General features: G+C 39.4%; 2 protein-coding genes across 3 annotated transcripts in view; both read left to right on the top strand.

The window, feature by feature from the left end:
- The window catches only part of acsl3a (acyl-CoA synthetase long chain family member 3a), a 37,908-nt gene extending 36,023 nt beyond the window's left edge, over positions 1–1,885 (top strand). For both annotated transcript variants that reach the window (XM_061073628.1, XM_061073627.1), the window contains exon 15: positions 8–1,885. In XM_061073628.1, the coding sequence (XP_060929611.1) occupies positions 8–165 (158 nt within the window). In that variant the 3' untranslated portion in view covers positions 166–1,885. The remainder of the gene's footprint in view (positions 1–7) is intronic.
- A 2,624-nt stretch (positions 1,886–4,509) lies between these two features.
- Positions 4,510–6,769, top strand: kcne4 (potassium voltage-gated channel, Isk-related family, member 4). Its single transcript, XM_061073298.1, has 2 exons — positions 4,510–4,556; positions 5,124–6,769. Exon 2 carries the CDS (start codon positions 5,164–5,166, stop codon positions 5,710–5,712), a length of 549 nt encoding a protein of 182 aa, XP_060929281.1. The 5' UTR covers positions 4,510–4,556; positions 5,124–5,163; the 3' UTR covers positions 5,713–6,769.
- Positions 6,770–13,200: the final 6,431 nt, after the last annotated feature.

Genomic DNA, 13,200 nt, shown 5'->3' with positions numbered 1-13,200 from the left:
GTTGCAGCCCAGCTCGAGCGCTTTGAGATTCCTCGCAAGATCTGTCTGAGTCCAGAACCTTGGACTCCTGAGACTGGATTAGTAACTGACGCATTCAAACTCAAACGCAAGGAGCTGAAAACACACTACCAGGATAACATTGAGAGAATGTATGGTGGGAAATGATGGCAATGATAGGCACATCGCTGTTGATTCTCAAAGCACAGACCAACACTTGACTGAGAAAAACTTCCACTGCTCTCTCACTTCTCCCCTCTGCTCCCTACTCCATCAGTAAAAGAGCCACAGTGACCTTAATCCGTGCTAAATCTTAATATTCTTTAGATGTAAAGAAAGAAGGATAAGGGTAGGAGGTTGCAGTTTCCCCCTTTACTGTGCACTTATTTGAATTTGCAACTTAACAGCAGGCTGAAAAAAGAAAAATAATCCCTGTCCGCTGCTGCTTTTCCTTTTTTTTCATCCAGGTGTGTGACCTCCATGTGAAAATCGTATTGTTCCAGATGTGAGTTATGAAACAGATTATGAGTGAGCTGATGTCATCTGTTGAACTCCTTCCTGAGAGCCGCAGCAGAAGCGCCGGTCATTCAGACAGGACTGTTACGTTGTCACTTTGTGTTCGTCCATGATACTCGATTGATCTCAAAATGTTTCCTTTTTATCATAAACCTTGTCCACTCTTTCTTTTAGTCTTTCCTGCAGGTTAGGAGACGGTTAACTCGGTTTTATTTTGTCTGCCTCCCGCAGTCAGACTTTGACTCCCACACTCGTGGGACGTCTCTAACATCAGCACATCTTGATACCAAAAGCACAAAAGTCATTTGAGTGCAAATGAGAGCAGGCTGGTAAAACACTGCAGTTTTTATTTTTCATTATTAACAATGTAGCTGTTGCTCCTTTTTGAGGGAAATTACAATGCACCTTATAGACTGATTTTCAAAAGAAAAGAAACAAAGAAGTTTTTTAGTCTACAGAGTTTTCCTACAATGAAAGAGTTTACTTTTCTATGAGCTGCACAGGTTTGTGTGCATAGGAATACACAGTTGAAATCATTGTGTAATCATTGTCATCTTTGATAAATCATATGAAAATGTATACTTTCTGTCCCAAGTGAGACAGTTGATTACAGATATGTAGTGAAAACGTTCTCAGTGAACATGGGTGCATCAGCTCGGAAATGATCACACTTTACATGTCTATGTGTGTAATGATAACATTTAATTGCAGAACTGTCATCACCTGTTTAAAGCTTTGTTAGCTATTTAAAGGTTCAGTATGTAGAATTTAGTGACATCAAGTGGTTGAGTTGCATGTTGCAGCTGAATACCCCTCACCTCACCCTCCCTTTCCAAACAGGAAGGAGAACCTCTGGCAGCCTTCAGGTGTTAAGTTTGTCCATTTTGGACTACTGTTTACACAGGGCCCATTCAAAGGTAAAAACAAAGCAATGCCTACAATTTAGGTGATCACACACTAGTGAGAACCTCACTAGGATTTATTTATATTCAAATTATACATACTGGGCTTTTTAGTCATCTGCATGTGACTACTTATGTCGATACACAGCACAAACAAGTCCAGTATCCCTCATAATGTACTGTTGCCTTTTCTTTTGATTCTTTGTTACACTTTTCTAATTCCTTACTGACTTTTAATTTGAATTTTTTCTTTAACTGTGCATACGCTACATGTGTAGTATATTGAGCAGCGATCAGCATAGGAAACAAAAGTCCCTCCTTTATTTTAACTTCATGACCGAGGACCATTTTGAAGTTTCACTCAATGTATCGAAAACCTGCCTTGTAACATAAGTGCATCCAACTATTTATTTGTAATTTTGCTTTTGTAAAATACTCAAATGAAGTAAATAAAGATTGTGTTTGGTCTACATGCAGGAGTGTTTAATTGTTTTATATTTCTGCCAAAGTCACATGAGTCAAATGAGTGAAAAACAAAGTGTTGATCACATTTAGTATTCAGGTGTGAAGGCAGACAGATGATGACACTCATTCATGCCTGATCACCAGCTTAAGAGTGAAATCAGCCTTCACTTATTCAATAACAATGACCTAATTTAATTTAACCACTGATGCTCACCACTCATTACAGTTTTGAGGTGTGAATAATACTCGTCCTCAGCAGTCTGGTGGAAAGGGTGCAGTTCAGTCAGACTATTGAATTATATCAGTCATTTGGAGATATACGAAAGTGCTATTCATATGGTGAATAAATAAATAAACACTTGAATCAATATTAAATTACGTAATGTAAAGCAATAACACTGAACCCTCACTATATTTTCACTATAAGAATATAGTGGTTTACTGGCCTCCTGTGTGAGTTGTTGGTCCAGGAGCGTGCTCATGCTTGTGCATGCGAGTTCCTCCTAATCACACCAGACCATCACGACATTAATAAAGTCCCACGGTTCCAGTGATGTAAACATGACATCCAGGTCAGCGTTCTAATTTTCACCTCTTCTTCGCACGATGATGTCTTTTAGAACACAAACACCAAGACCCCTTGTTGGTGTGTCAGCTGCTCACCGAGGTGCTGTTAAACCTGAGCCACAACGGCTACATCTTATTTTTATACAATCCATAGGTTGCACACTGCATTGCTATGCTAACTAGCTGCTAGCTGCCTACACGCTCACTAAGACTGTGAGGCATCACTGTTTTTAAAATCATTTGTTTCCAGAATCTGCGCTTTAACACTTAATTTAGCTGTGGTGGAAAATAAATAAAAAACTGTAACTAGCTGATGAACATAATGGAGCATTTGATACAGATCTATCGCCCAAGAGTTGGTTGAGACCAAAAATGGAGCTAAAAGAGATGGAATATTTGACTATCACCACCTGGCCAGAAACATGACTCTAAATGAAGGTGTGGTGTCCTGTTATTTGGATTTTATTCTGTGTCACCGTTACGGGGCTCCGCTTCTTGGCTCACACTTTAAGAATCACAGCGCTGCAGTCATAGATTATGTTTCCTTTCTGTCACTTAATTTTCGTTTAAAGCTAAAATTAACAGACATGTCTAATTCCAGCATGAGGTCAAAACCTGTACCGATGCCCCGTTTAAGAAACAGTTCCTCAAGCTATGCTGAGAGAAAAAAAAGCCTCAGTCCCCTTCCTCCTTCCATTAGAGCTGATCATCATCTGATTTATCACAATATAAACAATTAACAATAAATTCAAAAATTATTTGTCATGTGTTAATTAGATATGAATTTAGAAATCTAAATCATCCAAATGAATTACAAATCATGTGAGAATAAATGTCATAATAAACACAATGGATTGATATTAACAGAAGGATAATGTTGCTTCATAGCTGCTATATGTGTTAGCATCTGTTTGCTGTTCACCCTGCCGACTGGACTTTTTCCACTGTGAGTGAAAAATCAGATAATGTCGGTTTAAGTACTTGAAATACTCATTAAACATGATATATTCAGCTTGACTACATTTCAGAGGGATATATTGTAACATTAAACTCCACTATACTTGCCCAGCCTGTTTGGCAGTGGCTGGCTGGAGCCACTTGTCATGTCTGAGTTGTTATCACAAAACTTATTCTTCCATCTCTATCACACAAATTACACAACAAAAGATTGCAGAAAAACACCCATCAGTCACTGTAATACCACTCTACCCTGAACTATCAAAAAGTACTTAAAGTAATGCATAAATCAAACGGCCCCAACAGTAAAATACTCAACATATTGAGTCTAATTTTGTATCAAATAATTTCAGTAACAGGGGAACAATTACTTTTACTTTATACTTTTGCATTATGCATGAATACATTAACTTATGTGCGCATTGTTGTGTTGGCACTATCCTTCTCTAAAGGTTCTGGCTGCTTCTGCAGACCTACAGTAAATGGTCAGAATATTTAATGGTACAGATGCAGTTTTCCTCTTGGTATTAAGGTATACCTGCCTCTGTCTCTGCATCACACTGGTGTTGTGTGCAGTGGTTGTCAGAAAATACATAATTTTTTTGTTTGTCCATCATGATTTGATTCATAGGTTTTAGGAAATTGAAAAATCCTGTGTGATGAGATGAGGAGAGAAGATATTAAATGACAGGCAGCGGCTTGATGGAGAATAGGGAGACTGGTCCTATGTGTGCACAAGCATCCTAAAACATTTTAAATCACTTTTTAGGATCAGATTCTAAATAGCTTTTCTTTGTCAAATGCATTTTTCCATCGCATCCCCACAAAAACTTTTTCTGTTGGACTCTAGAGATGATGTAACACTTATTTAAAAAGTTACTATGCTAAAAAAAACCTGTGTTATTAGTTGTTTGTATTAAGATCCCCCAGAGGTGTCAGTGATGTTTCTTTATATGATTTCATTTTTTAACATGAGTTCCTTCTGGGCTTCCACAGCTACAGGACTCATCTTACAATCAGTCCCTGTCACGTGACTCGTGATGACCATCAAGACTCTCTGTATAAATAACTTGAACCGTTTGTTAGTGCTGCCAAACTCCAGAAGAGCTGCAAGAAGAAAGAAGCTGAACCAGAGACTTGCTCCTCACTTTGGTGAGTTGACACATCACAACATTACTGTTGTTTTTAGACTATTGGATTTACTTTGTATAGACTCACGTGTTTTGGGTGAACTTTTAGTAACTTTTTTAAACTACTGGGAAGAATTACCCTTTAAGTACAAAAACACAAAATTACGACATAAGAAACGAAAATAACATAAATAATATAACTTATATGTGAAAAATGCGAAATTATATCTATGAGTAATTTTTTTCTAACTTTATTCTCTTCTTCCTAAATTGAATTTTAAAATTACCAACAGTTCCTTAACTGTGTGTGCGTGTGTGCGTGTGTGTGGAATACAATTTTTGTAATTTTGCTACCGGTGGATAAATGTCATCATCTACAATAGAAGGTTGAAAAGTCTTCCATACTTGATTTCACAGCTGCTGGTGTATAGTGACTGTAGACGTGTGTTTTTGTGATATTTCAGCACTTTGTAAATAACGAAAAACACAAAAAAATAAACCATTGGGAATTATGTCCTTGTGCGTAAAGCGTGCGTAAAAGTGAACCAAGCTCCTCATACTAATGGATGTGCGTCTGTATCTTTTTCAGCGCAACTTTAAAACCATCCTCGAAGTTGGCACCTAACAAGATGGAGCATCTGGAAAACTCCACCGCGTCCCTGAAACACATCGTCCCGCAGACGCAGAGCAGCGCCATCACCCAGGCGGACAAGAGCGGCGGGAACGCGTACCTGTACATCCTCATCGTCATGTGTTTTTACGGGGTCTTCCTCTGCGGCATCATGCTCGGGTACTTCCGCTCCAAGCGGCGCGAGAAGAGGAGGATCAACATCTTCACGCGCCTCGTGCACGAGGAGGAGCAGCGGGAGTGGGGCGCGCTCCCGAAGAAGAACAGCCTCAGCTTCCCCGTGCCCGCCTCGTCGGCACTGCGCTCCGTCAACGTGGCCCTGCCCTTCTGCGGTAACCACGGCAACCACTTCGGACACCTGCACTGCGAGGACGCGCTGCCCTCTCCGCTGGCGTGCGCCCTGTTCACGGAGCAGAGTAGCGTCAGCTCCCTGTGCTCCTCCGCGGACACGCGCTTCGCCATAGAGGAGGAGTCGGACAGCGGCACAGCGGAGGAACGAGAAGAGAAAACCAAGGGAGGCTCGGACACAAGAGGGGACGACTCAGGCTGAGCTCCCTGAGAGACGGTGCGAGGTCCATCCAAACAAGAGGAGAAACATGAGCTGGAGAGAACATCAGGAGACTGTGAAAAGTCTCTCCCCAAAACAACCCAACCAGAAATCATCTATTCTGCAATAAAAACTCTGATCAATAACATCATGATCTGATCTCAGGCCTGGATAAAGTCAAACAAGTGTGGCCAGTGAAAAGTGTTTTAAATCTTAAGCCCAGGCCCCATGGTCACAGTGAAACCTTTTCTATCTTACTTCTACTGTCCTCAATTTAAACAACAGTAGGATAAAAACAACAACTACTACACTGGTCTTTTGTATATGCTTTATGTTGGGATAACGTATAACTCATATCTCACTCAATACATAGTGAAAGTAATAATTCACTTCAGTCGCTACTTTACTTATCCCTGCATGGGCAGTCGTGTGCAGCAGCTCAGGTTATCGCACATGTTAAATAGGTGAGGAGAGAAAAATCTAAATGCTTCATTACAAAGTCAAAACAGTCAAATGACGTGTTCATCATTACAGATCTACAATGATAAGAGCGCTAAATGTGAATCTTACAGAAAAATTGACCAGACGAATAAATTATCTTTTAGAATCAACCTTAACTATATACGGTAAGATCAGACATGTTATTACTGCACAATAAGACTATGCCTCATTTTGGTGGGGACCCCTCCCTGCTGGAGCCCCTCCACCCCCCTGACGCCACACTGAGGAGAAGCACCTCACTGGTTTGGTCGATGACTCACCCTGCAGGGGACTGAGTGGGAGAATGTTGCCTTTTTTGTTTTTTTGGGCTGTTTGGGCTGAACTTGACTCGCTCTTGCCGACGTGGTCTCGAGTATCGAAATGTACCTGGAACCCACTTGAAAGATTGAACTGAAGTGTTTGTTTGTTGTGGCTTCATAACTAAAAAGGAGTTCATACACAGTCGATGATGTAGGTTTACTTGACGGAAGAAATGCACTGTACATATGGTTTGTATTTGTCACTCTGTATGGTTTAACTTAAGATGGAATTTTTGTAGTGTTTTCAGATATATAAAAAAAGATGCTTTTGAATTGAGACAAGCTGTAGTTTCTGTATTTTGTTGCTGTACTATGATAAACCACCTTTGGGGGGCAGTGTTGTAGTGGTTACAGGCTCTGCTTCTTCCACACAGGGAAGCTGAAAGAGATTAAATCGGTAAATCTATATCATCATGTTGCTTTTAGACATAGGCAACATTAAATTAATGGAAGATTATTACTAGATCAGTGCCACTAATGCACCATAGCTCCTCTTTTGTGTGCATATCCTCAGCTAAACCTCTGGATCTCTAACTCAGTTTTTCTTGCAGACAGCAGGCTATGTCCCAGTTTTTTCCATATAATGTTTAAAATTTGAACCACCTAAACTTTTGGAGACAAATCAGGTTTTTATCCCTTACCAGTATTATGTTTTTTGGTGCAGGGATTTAAGGCCATACAATAGACCCCCTTATCGATCATAGACTTGGTTTCAAGACCCATCAGACCCAACACATGATCACATTCGTATGTGACCTAGCAGACAACAGCAATGATTCAGTGAAGCTTCCTCTTCTCATGTCTGAAGACTGAGGGGGGAAACGAGGGAAAGCAACACACACACACACACACACATTCACACTCAAACATCAGCAGCCTGCAGGCTCTCGGCTATACAAGTCACTGCAATGACAGCTCGCCACACAACACGGGCAGCGATAATGGCCCGAGGGAACACAAACATAGATTGCATGACGCATTGTTCATGCATTGACAGGGTAACAGCTCCCATAGGTGAATGAAGGGTCTGGGTCGCCTGCTGATCAGCAACACCTCTTGTTTTCTGTTATGCTACAGCTCCTGTACTAGCAACAGGTAATGAAGGAATAATGCAGGCAAATGTTTGAAGCTAGAATCGGCTTCAAAGACAAAGAAGAACATGGGTTAATTGTACAATCACCTACAGGTCAATGTATTAGAATGTTAAAGTATTTAATATATTGCTCTATACTATGAGTAGTCAGCTTGACTATGTTATACAACACCTAATATTGTGTATATTTCAGATTGGTCCCAATCACCAGCTAACTTAGCAAACTTAGCTAATTTAACTTACAGAATACATTAGCTCCAGTTGCTAAGTTAGCGCTCACGTAGGTAACTTAGGAAACTTAGCTAATTTAGATTGCAGAATACGATTGCTATGTTCGCTTTAATGTTGCTAACTTAGCTAATTTAACTTGAAAAATACATTACCTAAGTTTGTTAAGTTAGCTGTTACTTCTTGTAGACCAAGTGCCAGAGTCAAACCAGTATTTCTGGCCGAGAGCCATCATTTTGGCCGTCAAAACACAAAGAACTGCCCAAAGATGAGGGACTGGCTCCGAAGCGGCCCCTGAACCATCCTGGTGTAAAGGAGTATGATATTGTAATGGGCTCACTGCAGTTCCAAGGTGAATGAATGAATTAACTTGACTATGTATTTCACTCATGATAGATTTTCACATAAAAATACATTTGGACATGTTCACAAGGTTAAATACTTCATTTTCGGTGGGGGGGGGGGGGTAGCGGCTGTGTTTTTATTGTTACTGTGCGTCTATCTTCTGGGCAGCTTGACACGGATGCAGACTTGTTGAAGTATTCTAAATCTTACTTCCTTTACAACATAAACACCCCACTGAATAATTCATGTTCAGCTAAAACACTCACACACTCATTCAGTGAACCATTGGTTTATTATCAGCCAGGAAGTCGAGGGGGGTGCACTGCTGTGTCTTTAGCAACGAGCAGGATACATGTATCTGCGAGCTTGTCCTTTTTATTTTTTTTAATAACAAATGTGTGTGCATGCGTGTGTTTGGTTGAGACGGCGAGTTTTTCTCAGGAGAAAGAGTGAGTAAGAGTAAGCAGGGTGAGAATAAGAAGCAGATGTGATGCATGGAGCATCTACTGCACCATGAAGCAGGATGTTTGTCATTAGTGTCCTCCTGTGGGAGTCAATAGTAAGGCCAGTGTCCTGCCTCAGGCCGCTCTCACACTCACACACACAGACACATACTTCTGTCTTAGTAAGAAAACTCATTGGCATAATACATTCCCTAACCCGTAACTGTAACCATCCTAACTAAATGCCTGACCCTTAACCTAACCTAAACCTATTTTTATTCCTAACAAGTCTTAACTCTCAAGCAGCCCTTTCAAAAAGTGAGGACTGGCCAGAATGTCCTCCTTTACCAAAAAAAAAAATGGTCCTCACTAAGGTATAAGTACAAGAACACACGCGCGCTCAAGTAATGAGCCTGGAGATGAGTCATTTCTAAAATCTATCCCTCTCCCTGATCCATTCTTACCACTGCTTTCTTTCTCTGCTGTCTCCTCATTAAACTTATTTTCATAACAATAATTGATCCATAAACACTGCACTGGTTGTCAATGGGAGTATTTTCCATCAGATTCTATAAAAATATCATTATCAATAATATTCAGGTGAAAAATGTTTGGAGAAATGTTTTCACATTGCCATTGATCAGTGTGAAAGTGGTCACACACAATGATGAACACACAGGGAATTATGAGTCAAGTTTGCACTTATAAATTCTACGAAGGCACTTTGAGCTCAGTGTGTTGGTTTTCTGACTCATCAAACCCCACTCCAGCATCTCTTATAAGCCCTCTTATACAGAACCAAGCAGAGCCAAAGTCAGCCACTAAGGACCCAGACTTCTATACTACTATACTATAAGCAGTTAGTGAAGATGAAAACTGAGCTACAGGGTGACTAAATATAGCATTTACAGTTGTCAGGTCGACAGAAACATTATTCTAAATATTGCAAATCTTGTTCTGCGTCGATGTTATCAGGCTGCCCCCAGGTGGTTGAAAAGAAATACTGCCGCCCTGAGGCTTCACGAACAGATCAAATGCACTATGGGCATGGTTAAACACACTGTAGATCACAGGCTCTCTGTGCACTAGTAAGCAGAGTTACCACCGTGATGGAAATGTATCAGGCGCTGTTGTTGAGCTTATTACATTAACCTAAACTTTCTCTGGTGTTGTCACAGCAGCTTTGAGCGTCGTCATTCAGAGACAGTGAAGAATCTCAGAAAGCTCCTCATTACTTTGTGTTGGTATAATGGGCCAGGTTCCTGAGCAGATCAAATCAATCATCTCACACAACCTGCAGCAGTCCCCAGCTGCTTAAACACTTAAACCTGGCAGATGAGTTTTTGTCTCAAGAACGAGAAGTGTCCAGTTTTTCCTTTTGAGCCTGCAGCAAAACTATTATTGGATTGCGTGCTGACCTTGGGCTCCTTAAAAAAACTGTCATTCTGTCAGCTTCTGTTAACAGTCCCTTGTAAAAAAATAAAAAATGCACACGCACACGTGTCAACACCAACAAAAGCAAGTGCAGATAGGCTTGAATGTTTGCCTGTCCACATATAAATGTGCATCTTTCCCAGTGTCTTCTCTGCACAGTATCAGCAGCCAAGGGTCAATCTTTTACTAATGATTGTTACTATGGAAACATAAGCCAAAGGCTAATTTAAATCTGCCCTTCTGGTCTGGAGGGATCACAATACTGTATAAACTGAAAAGACAGTGAATTGCCAGTTTCATCCTCATGTAAGTTGAGCTGGAAGAGGTTCAGTAGAAACTGTCACTGTAAATTTAGAGTTTGTCTGCTTTACGTGAGTTCTGCTTAATATTGTTTTATTTAAATTTCCGTATCATTTAGTCTGTGTACATAATAAATTTGATGTAATATTTTTCCAACTCTCAATTATTTTTGAATAAATTATCAAGACTACACTGTGTATAAGAAGATTGTTTTTGAAAGGTTTTGAATGTAGGGACACACTCCTCAGAGAATTATCACTCAACCTTCAAATGCCATTTACTCTATGGAGCATTTGAGTGTTTTTCAGCTCATCGTTTTTTTTCTTTCTGATTTGGTTCAGTCTACACCATGTCACTTCTCCCTTGAGATATAATGACACCTGCTGCATGAGCCGTTCCTTTTATAAAAGAGTCTGACTAAATATTGAGGGTGTGTGGACATGACCACACATGTGACATCAAGACACATATAGCAAGTCTTACCCAGGTTTGGTCACAGCTTTGTAGGGGCCACGTGTGAAGCTTCAATAAGTCAATGGCAAGCATTCGCTCCTTGCTGCCAGATTTGCTTGGATCACCACTAATGAGCACAGTTACAGTCGAGCTGAAGAGAAAGCTTGCTGGACCAACGAGGGCCACATGTTTCTGTCTTTTGCTTTTCATGGTAAATTCTGCTGTCTGATAAACATACCTGTCTAATGAGCGTCATATGGTTACTCGTTGATACCGGTTAATTACACACTCAAGGAGCTGTCCCCTGGAGGCTTGTTACCGTGACAACCGTATGCCAATGCAAGACCGCTTCAAGTAAGACAAAAACAGTTCATCCTTATTCTGGTCTGCCGTCTGCGTGGCTGAACGGAGATCAGGTCGTGCATGTGGCTCCTCTGGAGTCTGGTGCGCACATGGGCCGACAGCTGAGACACGTGAGAAATGTGCCCCCTGTTGAGGGATTACATTCCTCTGATACCTCTGCAACGCTGTGGCAGCTCCTTCCATCACTTTCTAAATCATGTTCGTCTGTATTTAAGTCTGCAGCACAAATATGGTAATTGCATACTAACTGTCATGTGGTCTAACTAATTATAAGCTAGAATTTCAATTTGCATAGGATGACAATTTAATAAAACTAGATAATGAGTGACACACAAAATAATTGTATTATTTCAGGGAGTGATTAGCATTTTTATGAGCTTGAAATGTGTTATACCACCGCAAACCTGTTTGGAAAAGGAATATTAGTACTTATTATCAGGTGGTTAAATTCATATGGAGCCTACTGTGTGGCTTAATTGAATAAAGTTCTGAGTTGAATGTCCCCAAAACAATGGGGCCATGCAGGAGCAAATATATCTTATCTTTGCCCAAAGTCAAACTTTTAAAAGAAAATACTGAATGTTCTTGAGTAAAGAAATTGTTGTCAAAACAATTTAAAACTCAAGTTATTACCATATAAGTTTTTCCAAAGGTTGGCAACAGTGTCATATGTTCATCATCTGCTAAGTTGTCATGGATATTAGTCAGTAGATGTGAATGTTCTGCAGCTGTAATTACTTTTTTTTTACAGCTGTTGTCAGGACTACAAAAGTAGCATAAGAAAATTATCATTATATCTTTGAAGAAGGTGTGAAAAAAAGTAAGTAGAACTTAAATTGAGTCTTGTTTTGTCCAAATGATTAGGAATCATCTGTTATCCAAAGCTTTAGTTGAGAATGTGCTAGCGTACCATGCTGCTACCGTTTCTTTCAAGCCTTAAAATGCACTTTTGATTGAGGTTTAAAATTTACATTAACATTTGCAAATTCAAAGAGAAAAGCTTGATATGGATGTTGTTTGCAATTCATGCATCCTTTGTGTCCGCCTTTGTCTTGTCTACTTATTATATCAATCAAACTTTATTCAAAATAAAAATAATTAGAAATTAGTTAAACATTTGGATTTAGAGACTCTATAATGAAGTTGAGAAAATAAAAGACATCAAAATAAAAAAGATAAAATATGTATATGTATGATTTAAAGATTTACACCAAAAACAACAATAACAAATTACAAAGTACTACATTAAATACATTTCAGTAAAGAGTAAATAAAGCAATACATAATGAGATATAAAATAAAATGAAATGATCAACACTAAAGTTTGGTAAAACTAAATAGAATATAATAAATTATGAAAAAAATTGTAAAAAAACATAAATAATGAAACCATACAATTATGAAACACATAAATCTACGAATCATTACCACCGCAGAATTTAAAGAGACAATCTGAGGTTGGAACTGCACAGGCCAATGTATCCTGACTTTTAGTCTTTAAAAACGCTCTCTCTTACATTTTGATATCTTTCAGTTGTGCTTTTTTTAAACTCCACACCTCCCAATTGTAAATAAGACATTTATTTACGAGTTACAGGGGTGACTATTACACAGTGAGTTTAGGCCAATCTTCGATAAATTCTGTGTTTTTCTCCCCAGCACAAATTTAAAGTGAGAGTATTTACTGCCTCATTAGCAGTACTTAGACAGCACGCAGCCTATAACAGTGAGCTGCTGATGTCATAACTGCATAACAACACAGTAAGTATGGTGGCTGAGTGCTGACAGGTTGGTGATGTGCAGAGCAGCTATTTATACTAATGAACAAAGGTGGGAGGAGGAATCATGCAAACACATATTCATTAAGCTTAATTAAAGCTTTGTTCTTTGTTCATCTTGCAGAAGCATCATCACTTCAACTTGAGAAGAATTCTACTGAAAACTAAAGTTATGTCTTGTGATTTGGAAGTTTGCATCTTTCTAGGTGTTGGTTCGAAACAATCATCCCCACTATTCATTCTTTTTCATATCT

Source organism: Limanda limanda, chromosome 6 (assembly GCF_963576545.1).
Source record: "Limanda limanda chromosome 6, fLimLim1.1, whole genome shotgun sequence".
In the NCBI taxonomy this organism is placed as follows: Eukaryota; Metazoa; Chordata; class Actinopteri; order Pleuronectiformes; family Pleuronectidae; genus Limanda; species Limanda limanda.
Note: the sequence above shows the minus strand (reverse complement) of the source record. Positions and strands in the feature narration are given on the sequence as shown.

Excerpts from the sequence above, each read along its gene's own strand:
- kcne4 (XM_061073298.1), top strand. The coding sequence starts at position 5,164 with ATGGAGCATCTGGAAAACTCCACCGCGTCCCTGAAACACATCGTCCCG.